The sequence below is a fragment of the Chaetura pelagica genome, unplaced genomic scaffold (assembly GCF_000747805.2).
Source record: "Chaetura pelagica isolate M959 unplaced genomic scaffold, ChaPel_1.0 scaffold199, whole genome shotgun sequence".
NCBI lineage: Eukaryota > Metazoa > Chordata > Aves > Apodiformes > Apodidae > Chaetura > Chaetura pelagica.
This window is the reverse complement of record NW_009970714.1, coordinates 1093501-1118365: the sequence shown is the minus strand read 5'-3', so window position 1 is coordinate 1118365 and position 24865 is coordinate 1093501. Positions and strand designations below refer to the sequence as shown.

The 24865-nt window shown below is 41.3% G+C and overlaps 1 protein-coding gene across 1 annotated transcript in view; it reads right to left on the bottom strand.

Annotated features, from left to right (window-relative positions):
* LOC104396177 (sodium channel protein type 5 subunit alpha-like) overlaps positions 1-24865 on the bottom strand; it is a 184085-nt gene that overhangs the window by 29796 nt on the left and 129424 nt on the right. Inside the window, exons 17-19 of the mRNA XM_010005994.1 lie at positions 21191-21311; positions 12022-12176; positions 7849-8022 (exon numbers count right to left, since the gene is read on the bottom strand). Of these exons, the coding sequence (XP_010004296.1) occupies positions 7849-8022; positions 12022-12176; positions 21191-21311 (450 nt within the window). The remainder of the gene's footprint in view (positions 1-7848; positions 8023-12021; positions 12177-21190; positions 21312-24865) is intronic.

Here is a 24865-nt window from a genome sequence, read left to right as displayed (position 1 = left end):
GGAGGTGAGCTGTTCAGCTGAAGACAGACATTTCTGGGCAGAATTAGGATCAATCCTACTTACATATGGCTTTTTTTTTTTTTTTTTTTTTAATTATCTGTTTGGGTTACTTCCATAGGGTGCTGTTCTGGATTTGCTCAACTGCCTAAAGGATTTATGTTCCAAATCAATTTGAAAAATACCAACTTAGTGTGGGAAATATGACAGTTGTAGCTTGAAAATCATCCCTGCTGAAGAATTATAGATTCCCTGATTTCTGCCAGGAAGGACAATGATACAAATAAGAATCCTACATACTACAAGTACGAGTCTTCATCTTCATTTGCCCCAGCACAAAGCCTCCCAAAACCAGTCACACCAAACTAGGAGACCAGCACAAAGTGTCTACACTACTGGGGCATATCTTTCAAGTTTCATCCCGATTTTTTTGATCTCTCATCCCCCTATAATAAATAATCCAGCCTGTGTCTCTCTTTTCACAGAATCACAGAATCACCAAGGCTGGAAAAGACCTTTAAGATCATCAAGTCCAGCCTATGACCAACACCACCACATCAACCAGACCAGGGCACTAAGTGCCACATCCAGCCTTTCCTTTAACACAGCCAGGGATGGTGTCTCTACCACTTTCCTGGGAAGTCCATTCCAATGTCTAATCACCCTCTCCGTGAGGAAGTGCTTCCTAATATCCAACCTAAACCTCCCCTGGAGCAGCTTCAGGCCAGAACCTCTTGTCCTATCGCTGGTTGCCTGGGAGAAGAGCCCGAGCCCACCTGACTACAACCTCCCTTCAGGTAGCTGAAGAGAGTGAGAAGGTCCCTTCACATCTTCCTTCCTCCTCCTCCTGCCAGCAGTCTCTTGAGCAGCCGGTGACCAACCTGGATGGACCCAAAAGGATGGTGGGAAGATGTTTTACAGTCTGTAACAACCTGTACTGTAAAGGTGCTGGTCAAGGGGAGGAACTGTAGGACCATCCTATTCTGTCCTTGCAGAGTGTATGGGACTCTGCCTGTACTGTTAGCTACAGTCTACATCTCTGTCCCAACTCTGATCCTTTGTGCAAGGGAGAATATCTTTGTATAAGGAATGTGGCTGCTACACTCACAGCAATGGAGAGGACCAGACAAGCTGCATGCAACAGCTGAAAGGTTTTATTCATAACTTTCTTTTCAAACACATTGTTCAAAATAGAAGGACATTGAAATATGTTCTATACTTAAATCAAAATGAAGTAAAAATAAAAATGGTTGGTAAACCTTGTTCCACACAATCTGAGTTGAGATGGGTTTTTTATACTGCTTTCAAAAGTTGGAATTTTCCCCCACTAATTGAAATTCTTCAGTAATTGCAGCAATTCTTTACCTTGCAACCATTTTGCAAGACAGACAGTGAGCTGCACTTACTGCTGGACTTTTCCCTCCTCACCTTCATTTACTGTCCTTTTTTCTATGGATACATCCTGCTTTGTCCTGCTGTGCCTTGTCTGAAACCAAGCTTGTGCTTCCACTTGGCAAAGCCCTGTTGCTCTCCTTTTAGCATCTGTGTGGTAACTGACATGAGGTGCAAACCAAGATAAGACAAGACATTTGGATGTTTTTGCATGTGTTATGTTGAGATAAAGCATGGGGAGCCAGAAGGGAGATTTACAGTGTCCACTGACCTGCTAACACATATTAAAAGCACTTATCTCAACTTCATGTGGATTTCCCCCCCCACACTTATCCTGGATTAGGCAATATGTAGTAAACCAGTTTTTTGGGGGGTTTTGTGGTTATTTATTTGTTTGTTTGTTTATTTAATTTTTTTGCTTCAAAACCAGGCTCCCTGGCTTCTGGAGAGGGATTATCTGAGGCTCCTGGTGGACAGGAGGATGACCATGAGCAAGCAATGTAGCCAAGAAGGCCAATGGCATCCTGGGGTGTATTAGAAAGGGTGTGGTTAGTAGGTCAAGGGAGGTTCTCCTCTACCTCTATTCTGCCTTGGTGAGGCTGCATCTGGAATATTGTGTCCAGTTCCGGGCCCCTCAGCTCAAGAAAGACAAGGAACTGCTTGAAAGAGTCCACGGCAGAGCCACAAAGGTGATGAAGGGAGTGGGACATCTCCCTGATGAGGAAAGGCTGAGGGAGCTGGGTCTCTTTAGCCAGGAGGAGACTGAGGGGTGACCTCATAAATATTTACAAATACGTGAAGGGTGAGTGCCAGGAGGACAGAGCCAGGCTTTGTTCAGTGATGTCCAGTGATAGGAGAAAGGGCAATGGCTGCAAACTGGAGCATAGGAGGTTCCATGTGAATATCAGAAAGAACTTCTTTCCTGTGAGAGTGACAGAGCCCTGAGACAGGCTGCCCAGAGAGGTTGTGGAGTCTCCTTCTCTGGAGACATTCAAACCCACCTGGACACATTCCTGTGTGATGGTGCTCTGGGTGATCCTGCTCTGGCAGGGGGGTTGGACTGGATGATCTTTCGATATCCCTTCCAAACCCTAAGATCCTGTGATTCTGTGACCTTTCCTATAAGTTATCTGGGAGTTTATGCCATCAGCACAAACCCAGAAGTCAGTGAACTGAGTCTTCAAAAAATCCCACATGGGCACTTGCTTTGAGAAACTGTAAGAAAACTAGTAAAGAATGAACTCTGAAGTAATAGTATTCTGTTGTAACCCATGGATTTTTGATAACTTGCAGAGAACACTAAGTTAACTCTTAAGAGGCTTTTCCAAGTGACAATATTATTATATTATTTTTACTTTGCCTTGGCTGTATTTTTGTCATTCTGTTCCTGTGTGCTTTTCTGAACAAAAACTAGACAAAATTTGCATGGTTTTAGGATAGCTTCCCAAGAATACAAATTGGATTTCAGTGCTGTTTGAGAACAACTCATTACAGCAGATTGTGTAATTACTGGTAAAGCAAACAGAAATCACCTTGCTAATCAACAGGGAATACAGATGGAAAAAACAATTAAAGCAATCAGAAGCCATCAATATTTACTCCACACAGCAGGTTTTTAATTGTCACTTAAAGACAACCCAGCACAAGGGCATAATTTAATTCAATTCAATTTTTATCTAGGGATAGAAAGACTGTTTTAAATTGTTCATCTCAAACTCAAGGGTTATTGGCTGCCTTTTAACTTGTCTTGCAGTGAAGTTTCCTAACTAAAAATCTTAGAGCATGTGCTTTCCAGAAAACTGTATTAGAAAGTGTAATATCTGTATTTTTTTAAAAAAGCATTCTGTGAAAACGATGGTGCATTTAACGACTGAACATTTCAAACAAGCAAACAGGAAATTTGGCAGCAAACAGGAAATTTGGAAAGCTGCTCAATGGGAAATACAGATCTCTGGAAACAAGCTCAGCAGCTCCAGGCAAACAGCAGAAACATGTTCTGCTATAACCATTCACAAAATGCAGGGGTGAAACCTATATATTCGTTTACTTTCATAAAAGCATCTACAAAATCCTGCCAAGTGGACTTGCTGAATAACTTGTTTGAGATGTCTGGTCTCCAAATCCACTGCTGAGCCTTGTTTGAGCTATTTTGCAGACAGATACGGTGCTGAAAGCTGTTGTGAGCCTCTGCCTCCATGGCAGCAGAGCAGGAAGGAGCAGTATTTCTCTGTGGTGACACAGCTGGAGAGAAACTGGTGGGGCATCAGGGCAAAAATTGAGAACTAGAGATGATAAATGCAGGACACAGTGTTAGGACCCGTTGCTAGAGGTGGGTGAAGGGGAAGGAGGCTGCCAGCATCTTTAAAAAAGCAATTGCATAAGAAAATAGTTTTTCCATGTATCAAATCTTAAGAGATGGCATAATCCCAGAGAGAACTGGAGAAACCCTCACCTCCCTTCATCTCCAAAATCAGTAAATGACACTCAGGTTTGTTTTAAGCCTGGACTAGGACCAGCTTTTGGTCAATCAAATTGAACTCAAAAGCTACAACAGAGATGATATGATAATGGACCATTGTAGAGAGGATTTTTCTGTGTATGCCACAGGCAATGAAACTTGGTTGTGACTCTTTTTGTGACCATTCTTACTAATGCATTAGGGACTTTGCATCCTTTTCCCAGGAGTTTTCTCACAACAGTTTCTGGAGGGAGCTGGCCTCTCCCCTCTGCTGCCAATGAGTGAGCAGGGATGGAAGAAGCTGTTGAGAGCAACACCTCCTGTCTTTGAACGATGCTAAGCTCCAGATTGATGCCTTTTTCAAACTGATCACTGTGATGGAATAATCCATCCTCTGTCAGCAGAGGCTAGGGCATAGCTCAGAATTGACTGGCTGAAGCTCAAAGTAGATAAAGCCCAAGATAATATTTATAGGTCAGAGGAAACAATTGAAAGGAACATCAAACATGACCCCAGCTTGCACAATCAGTGGAGTTTATCTACCCTTGTTTTAAAACCCAACTGTCTCTGCCTGTCACAGGACATGCCTGCTTGAAAGCATTTTTCATAAACATTCACTTTGAATGCCATGCACCTCTGTCCCTGGCCAAGTTCAGACTCCTTGTTTAATCTGCCTTGTACGAAGAGGTTTTGATTGCGTGAATGCTTGGAAAATATCTGTTCTGTGTGGAAATATTTGCCTGTGCATCCCAGCAAAGAGGATTGTGTATAAATGCCTCTCCTCATAGTGATATTATTCTGTCTACATTTCAGATATATTATGACCTCTGTGTTTCCTTCATTTGAAAGGTGCTGTGAACTGAGTGCTCACCACTCCATTTCAGGTGCAGAGAGAAGCTATATTTGCAGTGTAGAAGGAGGTTACTTTTAGCAGTACAATTGTCATTTGCAGGGAGGTAACATATAGATGTGCATACCCAAATTTCAGCAGACATCTAAGGCATCTTGCTCAGGTACCCTAAGTTGAAATGAGCCTGTATTTTGTGATTTGATTATTCATTTCTCTTTTCCTCCCAAAGAAAGCTGTTGCAGCATACTTGATAAGTTTTCATTGTATTGCAATCTATTGAAAAGCACTCTCATGGTTTTGCTACACTAGCACACTTCTTTCAGATGCAGAGAAACCCATTGTCAGAGATCATCCTTTAGGGATTTTACATCCAGCAGAAATAGCTCTGGGTTTGTGGGTTACTCTGTGTTTTCATGTTCAGGATTTGTAAGGCAGAATTTTCTTTAGTAATTCACAATTGTGAGCTGGAGCCTTTGTGGTTCCTCAGGTCCAAGTCAGTGTCAAAGGTCTTTCACAAGGCAAGGGAAGTTAAAAAAGAATAACATTTTTTAAAATTAACAAAAATTAACAAGTAAATCAGCAGCAATATGCTTGTACCCCCTCTGGGTTCACTTCCTATTTAGAAATAGTGAATACTTGCAAATTTTGAGATGGTTTTATGAATTATTCACAACAGAAAAAGGATTCTGAGTTGCATTTGTACAATGAGAAAACACAGATGATAGATGGTTTCACATGTCCAATGAAAAATCAACCAGTGCAGCTTGAATTTTGAATACTGATAGCAAACTGCTAATGAATAATTTGCAGATCAGGAATTTTTAAGTGAATAATTTTAAACAAATAAATTTGAGAAAATCAGACAAGTGGTTCATCTGCTTCTTTTGGAGCAGCTAATTCACCCATTCACTCCCTTCTGCAGCTCAGTTGCAGTGATTTGGTTCTCAAAGGACCAAAAAGAAAATGTAAATTGAAGTAAAAAGTGTGAGGGGGAAAAAAAAGCTGGAAAAATGATAGCATGTTACTCTGCCAAATCAGAGTGGCAGGGGGTGTGAGCAATAGGGTGGGAGAAGAGCATCTGTTAAACCCTCTAAAAATATAGTTCTTATAATCCACGCTGGGAAATGACTTTGAAGAAAAGAATGGGGCTTGGGAAAAGCTTTATTCATTGAGGATAGTAAAGGACAAGCAATTTCCTACAGTCAATAATTAACCAAAAAAACCTCAAGGATGTTGCAACTTTTTGTCTAACTCAGGAGCCTGCAAAAACATTAAGAAAAAGGGGGTAAGAAAATAAAAAGCTCTGGGTCAGGAAGAAGACTCCGGGGTGGATTTGCTGGGAATAAGGGGTTGCTCAGGGGCCCGCGGTCCCCTTTCCCCCACAGCACTATTTTCTGCCACGAGTGCTCTGGAGGTGTGGCAGGGGAGGTAAAGCTCCTTTCCCCAGCCCACCTGTGGCTGCCTCTACAAGCCATCATTTTACACACAACCTCATCCCCTCCATTAAAATGCAAACTTCTTCCTAAGTTTTAGGGTTACATACTGACTTTGCATTTGCATCTTTCTGTTCCAGGGAGCCTCTTTGCACAGAGGACAGGACTTAGCTTAGGTTCCATTTTACTGTCTTTGCTATTAAATAGGTATCATGCTATAAAGTACATATTCCTAATGAGTGGCAATTAATTTAAAACTGTTCATGGTGCAGCAGGTCTCCAAGCTAATTTTGTGAATTCCTTGTGCAAACTGTTTCTCCCACCAGAAAGGCCCCTATAGTTGTGACAATATTGAGCCCTCACCCAGCCCTTCTAATCTTCAGAAGTTCATTAAAACTCTAGTAACAAAGTCCTGAAAGCTTATAAAATATTTCAGGTGAGTCCTTTTAGTCGCATTTTACAGATGGAGAAACCAGGAAAGGAAAGCTATGGCCCTCTACCTAAAGCACAAGAAACAGAATTTTCATGGTTGGGCTCTAACTCAGGAACTGGTGGTTTCCAATTTTGTGGTTAAATAATTAAACCAGGCCTTCCTCTTCTATTGAAACAAGTCTGTGAAAAATGAGTGCCTCCCCTTTAAGAGGTTTCCAAACATGCATGCAAAGAGGAATTTATGACTTACAATTTATGTAAAGAACTTCCTTTTCATAAATCAATTTATTAAAGCTCTAGAGAAGCTTCCAAAGGCTCTGATCCAGCAGTGCACTTAGACATGTCCATAACTTCAAAGAAGTAAATTGTCCCATTGAAGTGCTTTCCTGGACTGGGGCCAAAGAAAGTGCAATTCTCCCCTGAGTCAAGGTTCAGATGTAAAATGGGGGAAAATAATTTATCAAAAGTTTAATCAGTTACACAGTCATGGCAGAGCTCTGCCAGCCTTCCACATTAAGACCTCAAGCTAATAAGAAATGGCCTCAGGGAGATAATTGCTTCCTTATTGATAGGCTGTGATGAGAAGTGAAACCTCATCTGGAGGATGCAGATGTTGTTGGCTTTTCCTGAATTTGGCAGATCCCACATGCAGGCAATGTGAAGCTTTGGAGGGAATATGCCTGGTACTTGCAACACTCCTGGCATATGAGCTTCCTTTTGTTCAACGATTACTCACTTATTATTATCCAGGTAGAACTAAGCATGGTGACATGTCAAGCATTTGGTAGCGAAATCACTTTGACAAGAGGACTATTCACACCTTCTTCTGGACTCCTTCAAGTGGTAAATACTTGGGAGATGGTACTGAACATACTGTTATGTGCTGCTGGCAGCCCTGCTGGGACATTGTGCCAAGGACAGCTTCTGTAATCTGCTGGAGGACTTGTGTGTCCAGGTCATGTGTGGAGCAGCTGGGGGTAACCGGACCTTGTGCTGGCCTGGAGTGTGGGACAGGATGTTAAATGCTAGAAGAAAGAGCAAGTTCCTAGGGACCAGAAAGGAATGTGACTCAAATTAGCAGGGTAACACCCCTGAGTAACGACCCAAAGTGATCTTCCCTGCTCTGGCACACTGACTCCTTGGGGATGTACAGCTACATATCAGACCCTTGCCTAGGGTTGTTACTCAGAGTGACAGCTCTGTCATTTTTCAAGCACAAAGCTGCCAGACTTAACAGCCTGTAAAACCCAACACAAGAAGCATCGTAGCTTCAAAATGGTACTTACATCTACAATTAGGAAGTCCAGCCAGCACCAGGCATTGGTGAAATACTTCTTGAAGCCATAAGCCACCCATTTCAGGAGCATTTCCAAGACAAAGATGTAAGTGAACACTTTGTCAGCATATTCCAGCATGGTTTTTATGTTTTTTCGATCTTCAAGGTAAATATCTTCAAAAGCCTGGAAGTACAAAAGATTGATTAAAAGCTTCTGCTGAACTACCTTGGAAAGCATTAGTGTTGCACTGCATCTATAGTATTATTTGATGGGATTTCCTGTACTGCCTGTGGTTTCTGATACATTTAAACTTTTCTGATGTATTTTAATGCACAAACTAAATATTTAATTTGTGCTTGTGCACTCATTCCATCACAATGAGTGCACAGGCACAAAGAGAACTGATCCTAACCTAACAGAGACCTGTTCAGCTTTCCATTATATGGGACACATGCTTAGCTGCCTCTCCAGTCTCTAGATCCTTAGAGTGTAAGAGGAGCTCAAGCACCCTAAATCTGGGAATATGGATCTGTGAGCAGGGTGCCACTCCAAGCTCCCCAAGGGCATCTTGCTTCAGCTTCTATTGGCTGTGCCACTGCTATCAGGGCATCTCAGGTGCTTCAGGGCATAGGATGCTTTGCCTTTAGAAGGCAGAATCTGACCTTTACATTAAGTCAAATGCATCTTATTGCTAATGGCAACAAAAAGAGCTATTAACCTGCTTACCCCTGTGTTACAGAGTACCAGAGTTCCTTGGCTTCTGTTCAGCCACCACATTTCAGGTGGCTACGAATACCTGCCTCAAGAAATGCTCATTATTATTCACTTAGCAGAACAACTATGTTTTGAAGGTCAAGATATCTATCTACCCATCTCATCTGTCTCTCTAATTTTATGCAGGGCATCATCAAAGGATGTTCAGCACTTGTATCAAGTACAAGCAACTTAATAATACTTTTAAAATATTTAAGATATAAACCAATATGCCTACTAAAAAAAAAACACCCAAAACACAAAACAAATAAATTGTTTCAGAATTTAGTTTTTAGCACTTTAGCACTTTTGACATCAAATAAAATGCAGGATCCTAGTGGCAGGGTTGCACATACACAGCCTGCTTTGGTGTTTCTAAGTCAAGCACTGGTTACTATCTGCTGCCCCAGCTACTTCAGTGACTGTCATCACACAAGCTGCTCCTGTGTCCCTGTAACCTGGATTACCCAGGCTTTGATATATTACTCTCATCCCATCGTGTAACCCAGAGCACTTGGCAGCAAGAAACATTATTTGAGAGGGTCTGTGCTAATCATCTTAATTATCTGCATTTACATATTTCAAGATCTGTAGCTACTTTCTCAGGAACTTCAAAAAGTTAGCAAACACCCAGTGCCTGGAGATACAAGAAGTGTGTTCCTTGTCACTCAAGCAGTCACACTGCTCTTTTGCCTGCCAGGGAATAGTAATAAAACTGACAAGAAAGCCTTGGCAGCCTGTGCCAAAGCTTGTCCATTTGTCCCCACACTTTGGGGTGATGTTTTCATTGCAACTCGGTCTCCTATCTTCCCTTCAAAAATGATATTTCAAGGGTGTGAAAGAGCTGTTGGAGAAAGCCACAGAAAACAATACATAGAGAGATTGGAGTTTATCACTTCTTGTAGGGACTCACTCACTTTGTCAGATGACTTGCTGTACTTTGCAATTACTGCAAAAATAACAACAGACTATTTAAAGTTATTTCCTCCTCTCCCTCCTTTGCTCTCCCTGTTCTCTACTAACTTGTCAAAGAGTATATTGTGTTTTGTCTATTAAAAGCAGAAATCAGGAAGCCTCTTAATAAGGGATGAAAAATACACTACCTGCCAGCCTCAGGTGCACTGTTCTTCTGCACAACTCATGGATATTACCCAAATGACAAAACTCTGGTGCTTTGCATTTTTTCATAGTGATGACCAGTGAGGTCTTTGTAATTTAAAACATTATTAAAGGTTATTTCTTCTGCTTTGCTTTGTGCATTAAAAAGGTGTTAAACAGGATACCTGCAGTGTTATCCACAATTACTGCTAAAACGCAGCCTTCCAGTTTCATGTTTTATGGCTTAAAAACATGAAAAAAAGTTTTTGCATCATTTGCAGTAAACTCTTTATATATATTCTGATGCTTTAACTGCCACACAAATATATACTGACTTTTAAACTCCTTCAAGAACTTGGTATGTCCCAAGGATGCAGCCAGATGAGTTCAGCTTTTGGAAGGGCTTACCCCAGAATAAGAGAAGAAAAAAGTTGTTCGTTCCCTCCAACAGCTCCAGTCCAAACACTGAAGCACAGAGCTGATACGTGAGAAAATGCAGCACGATTTGTCCCTGTACAGAACTGCACTGGCTAAACTGAACATCACAAAAAAGAAATGAGTGCACGCAATGAAAATTAAATAAGATTTACATTGCAATGTTCAGCATCCAAGGCATTTTTAATTGCAAATGTAAGGAAGTGTATTCATCTAGAGTGTATTAAAGCAAGCTACATGCCCCTTTTAAAAATGTGTGAAAAATTAACATGCTGATCCTCCAGCTAGTGCAAAAACTGTCAGACTCCATTGATTTCAGCAAAACTATTACAATTTTCAGCATCCCACTGTTTACCTAAGGTTTCCAGCCTCTTGTTTTTCATAATGAAATAAAATCCACTTGGTGAAATTTCAGCCCATTCCTGGTAGACCTGGAGAATGGTCCATTCCTTTCCTTTCCCATCAACAATTCCATATTTCCATCTTCTTGTCTCCTGCAGAGACTTTCTTTAAACTACATAACCCCAGTCCTTCTGTGTTTTCCTCTTTTTTAGGCCACTGATAATTTGTGCTGCTCTCCTCTTGAGTTTCTTCAATTAGCCTGTGTCTTTCCCAAAGTGCAACGCCCAGAGCTGAAGTCAGTGCTCCAGCTGAGGCCTCCTTGATGCCAACTGGAGTGGAAGAACATGCTTATTTATACAGCCCAGTGGGGTGTTCAGCTTTCGTGCGGTGCTGTGACGTAGTTCACTCTATTTTGTGTGTTCTCTGTTCTCTCTCCAGCTCTTTTTGGTAAATCTCCTACCTTACCAGCCACCCTGTATCATGCCATTCTGCCTATGATTATTCCTGTTGAGGTGAAGCTGGCACCTTTCTAAGACAAAGTTCCTCTCACTATTTAAGGCAGATTCATCATTTGGGCTGAAGTTAATCCCGATCTCCAGAAATACATGGATAACCTGTCCAACCATGACACTGCCTGCAAAATTTAGTAGGTCTATTATGCTATTGTGGAGGAGAAGATCAGTGAACACCAGACTAAAGCCTGGAGAACTCTTGATACAAACTTTGGTCTACACACCTGAGACAAAAACCTGACAGAAACACCACCATTTTCAGTGACATTCCTGACATGAGCAGCATAAATGCCATTGCTACAAGGGCTGATAATAAAGAGAGGATAATCCCAGTATGTAGTGGGATCTCAGAAGGAGAAGACCCTTTACCAGAGTCCTGGGCAATGACTAACAAACTCCATCCACACACATTTGGATGCAATCAGGAGCTATTTGTGCAGGGCAGGCACGGTGGTTGAAGCTAAGGTGTATTCAATACATGACAGGCACCCACTAGCTCCATGTGCAGCACTGAGTCAGTGACCCCTCTGCATTTTAGGGTTTTGCTTTGCTGGTTCCAAAAAATGCTAAAAAAAAAAGGGAAGAAAAGGAAAAAAAAAAAAAAAAAAAAAAAAAAAAAAAAAAAAAAGGAAGAATAGGAAGAAAAGGACGGGAAGGGAAGGGAAGGGAAGGGACAAAAAAAATTAATCCCTGGAGCTAAATACAAGCCTCCAGATGGGAACTACCATGGAGCAGCTATGGGCTGCTATAGCAGTAACTCTGAGATACTACCTCACACAGACTTTCTTAGAGATTTGCTTTACAAAATGTGCACACATCATGATTTTATGTTGTAACAGAAGAATATTCCACACACACACACCCCTCCATATGGTAAAGGCAGGTGAAATCAGAAAAGCAGAAGACCTGTTTTAACCCCAAACATACACTCTGAGAAGTGACCCGTAAAGGCTCTTAAGATCTTAGAGAGACCTAACTGGGGAAAAGCTTCTCTGAGACCCATGTCCACTTTCAACCAGCTAGGTAATCCTATGACATTTACCAGGGCTCCACTGCTCAGGAGGATCATGAATATGATGAAAGTTTCAAACCAGTTGTGTTCGACAATTCTGTAGCAGGTCTTCCGCAGCCTCCACCAAATTTTTCCTGGGAATTTTGTGATGTCCACTGAACAGCATGGGAAGAATCGCACACAAACTGGAAAAGAGGAAAAGAAAAGCAAAGTCATTGTTTAAAAAGCCCATTTAGTTTTTAAAGCTGCATTAAGGAGCTGCAAAACAAGGTTTCCTGTAGCAATAACCTGCTGCGTGGAACCTTTCCTCCCTTGTTTTTCTCACCAACCTCTTCTGCTTTGCCTTCCATTTAGCCCTCTCACTCCTCTATTAAAAAAACAGTCAAAATCACTTAAAATGTGCCCCAGTGATTTCTCCCAATGATTTTTATGATAATACATTGGCCATGAGTCATCATTGCCCTAGGTCAATCACATGTGCTAGCTGAGCTCAGGCAGCACCCCTGATCAGGACTAGTGACTCTAGCAATATTTTCCACATCCTCTTGAATGGATTAAGGATATTTTATTGGTATTATGGTACCACCAGAATAATTGATTAAAAGTGGCAATCTGATGAAAGGGAGATGAGGGGAGGAGGTGCTACAGTGCAGATGGGACCGGCACTCTGAAGAGGCTCAGACAGGAAATGCAGGAATAAATTTTGATCTCTTGAACCCTCATGAGCTTAAAAAAAATCATTGGAAGAATACTTTTGTAAATGGTTTTCAGGTGGTTAAATCCCCTTTGATGTCAGCAGAAATTTAGATATCCAGTCTCTGTCTACTGTGATTTCCCCACTGTTGCTTCATTACACTAACTTTAGTGACAAATTCTTTGTGATAGTTAAATGTTGTAGTGGTCATGGGGAACCACACATGGCTTTCTGATAGGCAAAACCATGGGCATTTTTAGTCTTCTTGGCAACAGTCATTTGCTATAGCAAAAGTATATTGTCATTGGAAATGGACAGATCCTTCTATACCATTAAAAAAAACAAACAAAAAACAAAACAAAACAAAAAAGCACACACTGTGCATTGCCTTGTGTTGGGCAAGAACTTAAAACTGAGTGAGAGGATAACGCTGGTATCTAGGACTTGTCCTTTTCCAGTCTGGCCATTCAGCCGTATGTCGGATAATTTGACTAAAATTTCATATTTGCTAATGAGAATGATGCTCAGAAAACCACTTTATTTTCAAAATCTTTGTTTTCACCCTATGTTAAATTCATGTGTCATATAGAAAGAGACAGCTATGGAGCTTTGTCAGTCCCACCATGTGAAAAAAAATCACAGGCCAACTGCTTCCATAGCTGAAAGGTCATCAAGGTCACCAACACATCTTGAGGCATGCAACAACTGCTCAGAAGTGACAAGAGAGGACATTTCACTATAGTGATGCTATGCAATGCTAGTGCAAGTGAAAATAATATTTAGGCAAGGGAACTGGGTGGAAAAAAAAGGGTTCCAAGGTTACGCAGGCAGCAGATGCTGCTAATTCAAGGTGGCATAACAGAGGAGCTTGAGCTGCATGTGATATGTGAGATCAAGTGCAACTCTCAAGCAGCTGGAAGTGGAGCTCTGCTGGCAGGAGGCTCTGCCAGGAGAAAGAGCTGCTAAGTCTCCTCTGGTCCTCCTGGCATTTTCTGTAAGTTTTTATTAGCCCATATCCCTGCTACAGAGAAGCAGAACTGTAGGCTGTTTCCTATATGAACCACTCCTAGATCTCCCCTTTCCCTCACACTTCTGACATGTTTGGCAGGTGTAGGCTCTTGGATATTTGAGGTCTTGATATGGGACTAACAGGTCAGTAAACCATGTATGCAAAGGTAATGGGACAGTGACGTAAGTAACTACCTGTCCTCTAAATTCCTTCGTCACACAGACCCACACTTGTTCCTAGTTTACCAGTATATTCTGGAATTCAGAGAAATTCTGGGTTCAGTTGAAACACACAAATTTATTAAAACTATTTGAGAAGAACATAATGCTAAGAGAAGGTAGAAGTGTCAGAACCAGCTCTCTGCCTTTTCTTTCTCTGCAACAGAGGGAAGTTTTACCCTTCTAAGCACTTCAGTGCTGAATACCAGAGAATCATGTCAAGGGATAAAAGTTTATCCTGTTAGTCACTACTTCTTTCTAAAACCAGTGCAATGCTCATAGAAGGTTATGCATGTGCTTTGGGTATTTTTTAGGGAGTAGGTACATGGAACAGACTTCAGGCCTGCAATACTGCAAGATACCAGGATCCCTGAGCTATCATACTCACCTGGCAGCTTTGCCTAGAGATGCCCAAGCAGAGCAATCCCACCAGCATGACTGAAGGGGGGTTTAGTTACATCTCTCAGCAGTGCTGCCCGAAAGCTGGTCATTACCAGCTTTCAGGTGTCTGGTCCACACCTTGTAGACAGGTACAGGTACAAAGGCCATCTCATTGTCACTCAAATTTGGATCAGGAGGATGTGAGTTTAGATTCCTTGTGTGTCATGTGAAAAGCCTAATTAACAAGCTGCTCATTATCTAAATGTGGATATTTCATGTGAAGCAGAAATATCCGTTTGTGCTGGAGGTAACCGCTGATTCTATGAGAATAAAATTACACATTTTCTATGAGCCTCCCTTGTTCCCAGAAACAACTTCATTTGGAACAAAACAGCACTTCTGAGACATAAAAAATCTGTCCAGAAACTTTCCCCTCTTTTCTCCCAAGCTACTTCCTAGATGGATATTTGGCCTTCCAGTCTCTGAGATGAACTCCTGGGCTCAGCTAGTAACAGGTATGACACACTCTGTCATGCTCTTACAGAGTAAAAATGCTCTGTTAGTACCGTTGGAAAAGGTTAGGATCTTCCAGGAAGTGGTTTTCTCCACCCTAAGATAGTTGGATGAATCATTCCCTGTCTCTGTCTTTGCACTACACTACACTGATTACCTGAGCCCAGGCACAGCTAAAATTAGGGATCAGCTTCAAATTAAATACTAATGAGCAGGGCACTGTGAGTTCCAAAGTCACTTCATTTGTGATGGAAAATACTTACAAAATGGTAAAAACAAGGCTATTGCTGATTCAGTCAGCTTCCATCTAATAAAGTACAGGTACAGAGAGATATTGTTAAAGGCAGGAAGCCAGTTAGGACCACTATTCTTTTCTCTTTTTTTAATGCTCTTTGCTGGCTTTCATGCAATTCCAGCCTGAAAAAAAATCCTAGTTACTGACAGTAATACCTTGAAAAATCAAAAATAGCATCTCAGATGAGTCAACTCAAAATCACAGTGCTATTTAATCCCATGCTTTTGGCTGGGCTCAATTCAGAAATGTTTAGACCAGATTCTTATACAACTACTAATGTCAAGTAGCACTTCTGTGAATAATCATGCTGGCTACAATTCAGATGAAATGCTATTTTTAGCTATTCATAAATCAGACAGGAAAAATAAAAAAAGAAAACTGAAAGAAAAAAGAAAACTGACCACAAACAGGTCTCCCAATGAACTAGTCAAGTTGTGTTTCTGTTTCAAATTTCTGATTTCCCTTGCTGCCTTTTATTTCATGCCTGTGCTTTTCTGGTCTTGTAGTGCTGGTAGCCTAATGTTCTGGTGACCTTGACCCAAGTTTAAACGCTGAATTAGAAATTTCACACAAGACAATAAAAAAGTTTCTCTGACCTTGGTCAACATTCAGAAATTTTTTTTTTCCCCTCCCAATTTCTGTGAAATTAAAAGATCAAAAACATTCCAATGTGTAAGGCATGACTGGTGAGGGTCTAACAATCACAACTCCAAGTAGCTTCTACAATAAGGCAGCTAGCCAGCAGACCCCAGCTTCAGGTTTTGAAAGCTACTTTATCCACATGAAGAAGACTATTCATTAACACCTCTTAGCACAGCCAGTTTCAAGGCAAGGATAAATCCTTCGGCATTTCTTATAACACCATTACTCATTCTGCCTTGTCTCATAGATTTGTGCTATCCCCAAAATCAGTGCTAGCAGGGAATGAGTTGTGCAGAAGAAGCCAACCATCCTGTAATTTAGTCAGGACAGTTCATGTTGTGCTACATCTCTTTTGAGGGCACACTGACTCATTTCCACCACAGCCTTTTGGGTAGTAAGTTACTGCTCAACAAACACTCAGAACAGCAGAAAAAGTCCCTCCAAAGGTTTGAGTTAGTTGCTTGCAGGTCACTGAAGCTCTACTGAGCAGCACTGGTGGTCAACTTGTCCAAGAACATCATCTGTTTTCATTTCACATATTTCTCATGAAACAGAGACTTATTTACCAAGAAACCTTCCCAAATGCACCCCATGACATTGTTTAGGCTTTGTTTGCTTTTCATAACAAGGGAATTGTTTCCTTCAGTCACTAGGGTGTCCTACAGCACAATCACACACTGCACAATAAACTGTGTCCTAAATCACAGCCTCCATGGCAGGTGTGACAGAGAAAGCTCTTACCTAAACATCTGCCACAATGATAAACAAATTACTCAAAGGGGCAGGAAAAAAAAAAAAAAAAGGTAGGAGGAATTTAATTTACAATGCATTTTGTGTAAATATTCATTTGTTTCCACATACACATTTCCTAGCCTGGTGCATTATAATCATGGAGCTGTTAGACCTGATTGCATTACCTTGGTGCATTGGGAAAAAAAATCTCTTTACAAGTGTGGGAGCTATGCTGCAAAAACCTTCTCCTGAGTGCATGACAGCCAAGCCTATCGATTTCAGGCTCATGAGTAAACACTTTACTAATCCACTGCTTGTTCACATCAACACATACATTTAAATTTACATGAAATTATTAGATATGTTTTGCCTGGGTTTGGCTTTTGGTTCTGTTCTCGTAAACCACAAAGATCAATTCATTTATTCTGTACTGTGGTCCAGTATGTCTGGTACCTTGTGTTCAAACCAAAGTAATTTTGTACTTATGTTTACACAAAAGTTCCTAAATCCTGGGACATTCACTTTCAGAACAAAATAATTTTTTTTTTAGCTTTGAATACTCATTTCAGCCTTGCTTGGTCTGACATGAAGAAAATACAGCTTCCTCAGCATAAAGTCAAGCAGGCAGGTATTCATAACATGGTTTGAATATATATATAAATATATTCCAGTCTGGACTTCTAGTCTGGCTAGCTGTGTATGCTCAAGTAAGAAAGTAAGTCTTGCTGTAGTCCCATCTTACAACACCAGCTGTCTTCCCATGTTTAGAGGGAACCCGATCTCTGCAGACTCTCCTTATTCAACCCCTGTGTTGACTTCTGGCCCCACCAACCCACTGCTGTGGTTGGGTTTTAGACTGGGCTGACACAGAAAAGATTTTCTATCATTGTCTCCAACGTACCTGCGACACACACAGAGACGTGAGTCTTTTCTGGTGTACTACAACTTGGGTGCTGCCAAGGCAGCATCTGACAAAGCCACAGTCTGCCATGTGCTTTTATTCTTTCAAGGGCTTTACAAGGGTACATGACTTGTTTATCTGTGCTACTCTCCTCAAAACATGCCCTCTCAGAAGTCACTACAAACAATGATGTGACACTTTGAAGCAAAGGAGGTGGGCAGCCAGGGCCACCACTTATGGCAGCCCTGCTTTGAGCAAGGGGGTGGATGAGTGGAAGTCTAGAGGTCCTGTGCAACCCAAATGAATTTAATTCTGTGCATGAAATAGGACCTTAAGACTCTTATGATGGCTGAAAACTGTATACAACAAAATATAGAATCATCATAGAATCATAGAATGTTTTGAGTTGGAAGGGACCTTAAAGATCATCTACTTCCAACCCCTGCATGGGCAGGGACACCTTCCACTAGATCAGGTTGCGCAAAGGCCTCATCCAACCTGCCCTTGAACACCTCCAGGGAGGGGGCAACCTCCCTGGGAAATCTGTTCCAGTGTCTCATCACCCTAACAGTAAAGAAATTCTTCCTAATGTCTAACCTAAGTCTACCCTCTTCCAGTTTAAAACCATTACCCCTCATCCCATCGCTACACACCCTGGTGAAAAGCAAGCCCTCTCTGATGGAAAAAAAAATGCTGTATCTCAGATCTTATGGCTAGAGGATAAAGATACCTTAAAAATTGTTTTTGTTCTGCAATTTTTTGTTCCTTAGGAAGACAGTTAACCTGTTTTGTTGAGCTTGGTTTGGTTTTACTCAGCTTTTATACATCATCTGGTGGCAGTTTCCCTTGCTCTGTTTAGATTTGTTCCGTTTAACGGCCTGTTGAGCTCCTGTCTGCTTTTTCATTGCTAAACAGCCTCTGACTGCAGCTGGGGAGGGCATGACGTGGGTCCCACCATTAATCTGAGTGACTTCCCTGCAGCGCGTGGCATTTTCCAGCTGCGATAATTGCTCTTAAATGGTCACATGGAAAGCTGTTTGTGGGCGTCCTGGGTGTCACGAGCTGCGATCAACCGCCCGTTGAGCAAGGTAGCTCGTTCTGGCACCACCACCAGATGATACTCCTTGAAACCCCTGCCAGAGGGCTCTGCCCGGGGAATTACGCTGAAGGACTTGGTGAAAACTTTCTCCTATTAGGGTCTGGGAGAGAGAAGCGTGCTGGGGCCAGGGGGCTTTCTTTGGATGACCTTCTGTGAGAGGCAGAAGAGAGTGGCCAAGCAGATAGCGATTTCTGATGCGGAGAACACATACCGATGGAGGCAACGGGGCTGGAGTGCTGCAAGGCATCTGGAGGAAAAAGTACCCAAATAGCTGGCATTGCCCACATGCTGGTTTCCCATCAACTGACAACAGGAATGATCTCTCCATTTCTGTCAGGTTCTTCTCAGCAATCCTTGCTAGCTGCCAGAGCTGGGAGCCTACCTTGGCTTCACATTTCCTGACCCGAGAATATTCCCTGTTGACCCTAATCAAAGCTATTTTGAGGTGATAACAAATTAACAAGTCTCCCCAAGAAAAATGACCTATGGTTTATCTGGGTCACCCAACTCCGGGAAAACTGTGACCTCAGCAAACTTTCGGCAAGTATTTCAAGAACATGCATTATCTTCATTGCCTTTGTTATCTGAAAAAGGGGGCTGAATCCAGAACATATTTTTTCAGGACACAACTTATGCTGGATGTATTTAGAAATGTCTTGGTTTGAACTTAGATAGCTGGTGAGCTAACAAGGTAAGAACTTAACCCTTCCCCCTGCTCTTCCTCTTCATCTCACCTAATCTCCTTCTTTCACAAGTATTAGCTGGTCATTCTCCCAAATATACCCAATATTGTTGTATAACTTTACTACAAGCCAGCAAAGGCAACACTACATAATTTTCCCAGTGCCTGCCCATCAGTAATTCCATTTTAGTACTTCATAACCTTGCCATACCTTATCTAACTAGACTGTTGTTTATTTGATTGCTTTTTTTTTTTTTTTTTTTTTTAACCCAACTGAAATGATAACTGCATGAGGTTTAATTGCAATAGCAAATTTGGGTAAAAATATTGGAAGGAATTTAATAGAAGACAGTAGGAAAACACTTTGATTCCCTGCACAAATAAACTAAAATTTAAATGTCATTGCAGTAAGAACCATTGGACTTTCAGTTTACAGAACTTTAACTTGTAATTTGACAGCGGGACATCCACACACCAGGTTTATGCATTTTTGCTAAATCCATGAGGAATATGATCACATTTAGCCTACACAGTAGCCTCTGAAACGTCTGTGTGGGCATGTGCTGCACAGGAAAGCAGAGCTGGGGAGGACTTTGCCTGCAACTGCATCCCCAGTCCCCCATGACACCCTGTACTTGGCCAAGGGCTGGGAGCAGGTTCTCTCCTTCAATTTCCATTCAGAGCTCAAGGCTTAGCTGGCATACCCTGGGAGAAGAGAAAAATACTCTGACTTGAACAGGGACTGGTAAGGAACTAGGAGAGATGAGGAATAAAAGGCAAAAGGAGGATCAGAGATGCTTGGGGAAGAGAGCAGGAGACAGTAGGGTGAATGTAACACAGGACAAGCTTTGGGTTAAGCCCATAATGCCTTCATTTCTACATTTTTCTGGTGGCAGGATGACCAGTGGGCTTCAGAACTGGTTTAAGGCTTTCAGTGATCTATCTAGATGAGCACCAGTTGCTACCCTGTGTCTTATTGCCAGCAGTGGAGAAGATCTGACAGACAGGGTTGGTACTGGCATGGTCCTGCATGATGGAGTTTCTTCTTGTTATTTTAAGATATTTTAATTCCAAATTACAGACTTCTACTGCTCTGGGACTGAACAAGGGCTGGGCACTGAATGAAGTGATGGGTTGTGTGATGTCCATCTTATTTATTTTAAAAACTGGAAGGGGATCATGGCCAATCACAGTCTCTGACTTTGTAAGCTGCCATCTGACTCGCATCCGTCTCACAGCACTGGCTTATTTAAGCAATTAAAATATAATTTCTCACTTTGCAGAGTACAACATAGATTGCTGCTCACTAACCTCATTAAGAAATACATTCTGAAAGAATGAAAACACCAGACCTAATTTCTACATGAAACTGTATGGGCTAGAATAGTTACAGGCCAGCACCATGCTTTCTTCCGTCAACTGCATTCATTTTTGGCTACTGCTTTTAAGCAGAGCTGCCAAAAAAATGTTTAGATCCCAGGGACATTTGTAAGCCCTGCAGGGCTCCCTTACCTCATTCAATCATCTTTCTCACACATATAGGGATGCACATTTTTGCTGACTTCAGGGGCATTCGCATACCCAGCAAATCATCTCTGTCTGATCCCATCTGAGCAACTCTGGTTTTATTTATAATAATATCTGAATTTTCAAGGGAGTACAATAACATTCAGCTAACCCTATTTTACCTTGGCTTCACATTTTACCTAATCCAGATTTAAAGATAAATGAGTAAGCTGACAGAGTAAATAATTGCTATAGGTTCATGCTTGGAGAAAAAATAACTTAAGATGTTATTTACCTTATGGATTGACTTAAAAATAGGTTTTCTGATGGGATTTACACCTGTGTTTTGGAGCAGGTTTGTGATTAAAAAATTAATACAATGGTTGCTTATTTGGGTATTAAAAGCAGCTATGTAAATGTGAACGACTGTAAGCTAAAATAATTAATTAAAATATTGCATACAAAGCACATTCCTGGTCAGAAGAAATTGCTGGTTCAGCATCACATTGAAACATGCAGGCCCTTACCTTCAGGGAAGCAATCTTCAGGCTCCATCAGCTCCTCAGCAAACTCAGGGATCTGCTCCAGCAGTTCTGCAGGATTTGTCAAGTCCACCGTGCTGCCTTCAGAAAGACTGATTTCATCAAGCTTGTTGTCAACAAGGGCAAAGACGAGGAAAATAAATTGATCAATCGCCCTGAAGGAAGTAGCTGAATTTTTATTCTCCTAGCTAATATCCCAGCTAAAGCCACCATGACAGACATTGCCATGCACTTCACACGGTGCCCACTCCTGGAGTGACAGCTCTGCCTACAAGGTGGTGAGGACCAGTTGACAACAAGAACAACAACAAACAGTTAACACATAAAACTTACTTTTTGAAAGAAAATGTGAGCAAATTGCAGATAGTGAACAGTCATTGTATAATAATGGTAGGTGGAAGCTTGGAAGGACTGAATCACTCATGATTTTAAGCCTTGTACATCCTGAAAGCTCATACCTTCAGATGGGGGCATCCAGAAGTGGGACCTAGCTCCTGGAATGCTGAAGGATGGATTTGAGGACCTGTGTTGAGTTCCTGTCTCTGCGGTGCCATTCCTGAGGTTCATCACCCACAACAGATGGGTGAAATCTGCACCTTGTCAGTCAGGACCATGCTCTGCTCCCTGCTGCCAGAGGTTCTCCTCTGAGGTGAGCAGAAGTCCCTCTGTCACCAGGGTCCAGCCATACAATGCCACAGGCATGGACGTGTGAGAGGGCTCTTCTACCTGCCTCATCCCAGGATAACTTGTTCCCACCACATGATGGTGGGAACCAAGCATTTTGTTCACACGCTTCTGATCTCAAGGTGACACAGGAGGAGGGACAGATGGCTTTTTGGACACCTTTCAGATGCTCTATCACTTGCCTGAAACATTTGACTCCACCATCTTAGGCTCATTGTTCAAATTCAGCATTTCTGAAATCCTTCACTGCAAAATGGGGACAAGGATATTCCCACTCCCTGGAGCACTGGTTGTCTTATCTATTTAGGGCAGGAACTCTCAAGCAGATCAGCGTAAAAATTGATGGTGAATATATTATTTGAAAAAAATTGTTTTAGAGGCTACAAAAAAAATGGGTTAAATATAGCAAAGGAACTTGATAAAAATCTTAAGCTGTAGTTGGAATTTTGGCTGAATTTGCTATTAAAAAAGATATGATGCAAGATTAAATGTAGCACCCAAACACAAAACTAAAATTTCATTTCAGGTTAAAACTTTATTTTGATAGTGTCAAAATAATTCCTTCAGAAGAAAAGAGGATTTTTTTTTTTCTGATACTGTATTTCACTACTCAAAATCAACCATTTCTATTTTGTGTTAATCCAAAATTATATTTTACTTGATTATTTAGCTTTGTTGCTAAAGTGAAAGATGTAATATTTGCCAGCTCTGCTCACAGTTTGTTTCTGACTGTATTAGAGCAATATTTGGCATAAGTGGTGCCTAAGATGGTGTCTTCCATGGGTCATATCAACTCAAAGTAGCCAAAAGCAGGAGTCAGGAGAGGTGGGTTATTTGTTAACTGGCTTTTTCTGTTCTCTGAGTACCTACTGAAACATTTTTGTGCTTTCTCTTGCAGTAATACTGTCTCCATTTAAAACAAATGAGGACAACAATACTTACCCATGCTTTAAAACAACCTGTGAGACAGTTGTATGAGAGACAGCACACACATATAAAATATTTTCATGAGGATGGTGCTGATGGAGTTAGAGAATAGGTACAGCTTTATGTATTTATTATTAATGCTAAAATGGGCCCTCTGCTTTCCAGTATACACAGTCAATGTAAAATTTATAGCTGAATTCAGAGAAATGCTGAACCTGGGGTAAAATGGGCCAGATTGAACTTTCCAGCACTGCTTGCAAGAGGGGATGGAAACTACTTGTTTGCAATTAGCTGCAGCCTCCAGGAGGTCATAGCTTAGCTTGGGTTTTTAATGCTCTACTCAAAAAGACTGCAAACAATCAAGAAGATACCTTTTAAAAAGAGAGTCAGAGCAGAAAACACAGGTCAAAGATAGGGATAAAGCTTCTAAAAAATCCATATTTGGAAGGCAGCTGTCATGCAGAGCCCATTTTCTACAGACTACCAACACTATATGATGGTGGAAAAAACCCATCATACCAAGTTTTAGCATAGTCAGAACTTTCTGATACTGTTCATTAGGGAATGCGTTTAGTCATTATCTGCTCTGTTATCAAGACATCAAAACACAGATCATTCAAATAGTGCTAAATCATATGCAGCTGTAGGATGCAGAAAATAGGGGTTCCAATGAGAAAAGAGGCCTTGTTGGATATAATTCTTACCAATTGACAGAAACCAAAGAAAACTGGGGCAACAATGTCAGCTCGATAGTATTGGCAATGAGAGTGTTGTATTTAGCAGATACAGGTTAGGAAATTCACAGAACACAATATGGTGCAATTATAATAGATGACAAGGAAAACACCTTAAAGAATAAAGAATCATTTATCAAGAGTTATTTATCAGAAGGAGTTTTCAGAAAATATTAGAATCCATCAGTGTCAAAGGGAGATGGGAAACATGCAAGATAAAACAGGTTGTCTTCTGAAAAGCCTCCAAAGAAGAAGAGGCATCAAGGATAGATTCAGAGAAAAACAGATAAAGGTTTCAGGGTCTGAACTGGGACTAGAAAAAAAAGGAACTATACTTATGAGAGAGGAGGGAAAGATTAGGAAAGCTTGTAGGAAAAGAAGCAAAGCTTACACTTTGCCAGAAAGTTAAAGGGATTAAGAAGGTTTCCATGAAATCAGTAATGGAAAAAAAAGAGGTAGGGACATAAAGACAACTAATGAGGGAGATGTAACCAATCAAAATTCAGTTGCCTAAGAAAACAAACTCTGTTTAAAAGAGCCAAACAAGGGGATCAATAAAAAGACAGGGGAAAGCCCATTAGTAAAATAGAAATGTAAGCAGAGGGATATCTAGAAAGCCTGAACGAGATACAAATCAGCAGATCCAGACAAGGCACATTGTGGGGCATCGAGGGATCTGATACACAAAGTTAACACACCACATCAATAGCGACTGCTCATGGACAACTGGAAACAGCCCTGGAGAGCAGCAATAAATAAACACAATACTGAGCTTAGAGAAGAGGAAAAGGGAATAATCATGGGAATCACAGATCACTAAACTCTCACTGTAGCTCATAATTGAAGTAAATTAAATAAAGACTCGGAGGAGAAACGGAAAGTGCTTTCTTGGAGTGAGATGTCATAGAGATGTAAAGGCGTTGAGGTGGCTCTCCTGTCTGCTAAGGGAACTGCACAAATGAGGTACAAAGAGGACAAAAGACAGCAAAAATGACAAATACAGAATCTCCTCTTTCTTTCTTGAAATAAGTGAGTGGGGGAGGCATACCCAGCAGAGACAATGGGATCCATCAGAAGCCCCTCCAGGACCCTCACTAGGGCATGAATTAATGCTGCAGAGGGTAGTTTTTTATGTGTTTCTGGGTGAAGTGACTGTTTTGAGTCCCTGGACAGGACTTCCACACCCACCTCTTGTGTCTGTAATAGTGTCAAATTGATCTGAGTGGGTTTTTTAAAGGGCCATTAGTGAGATGCTGAAGTCTCACTGAAAGTTGATATTTGCTCAATGCTTAACTCTCTTATCCCCCTTCCTCTT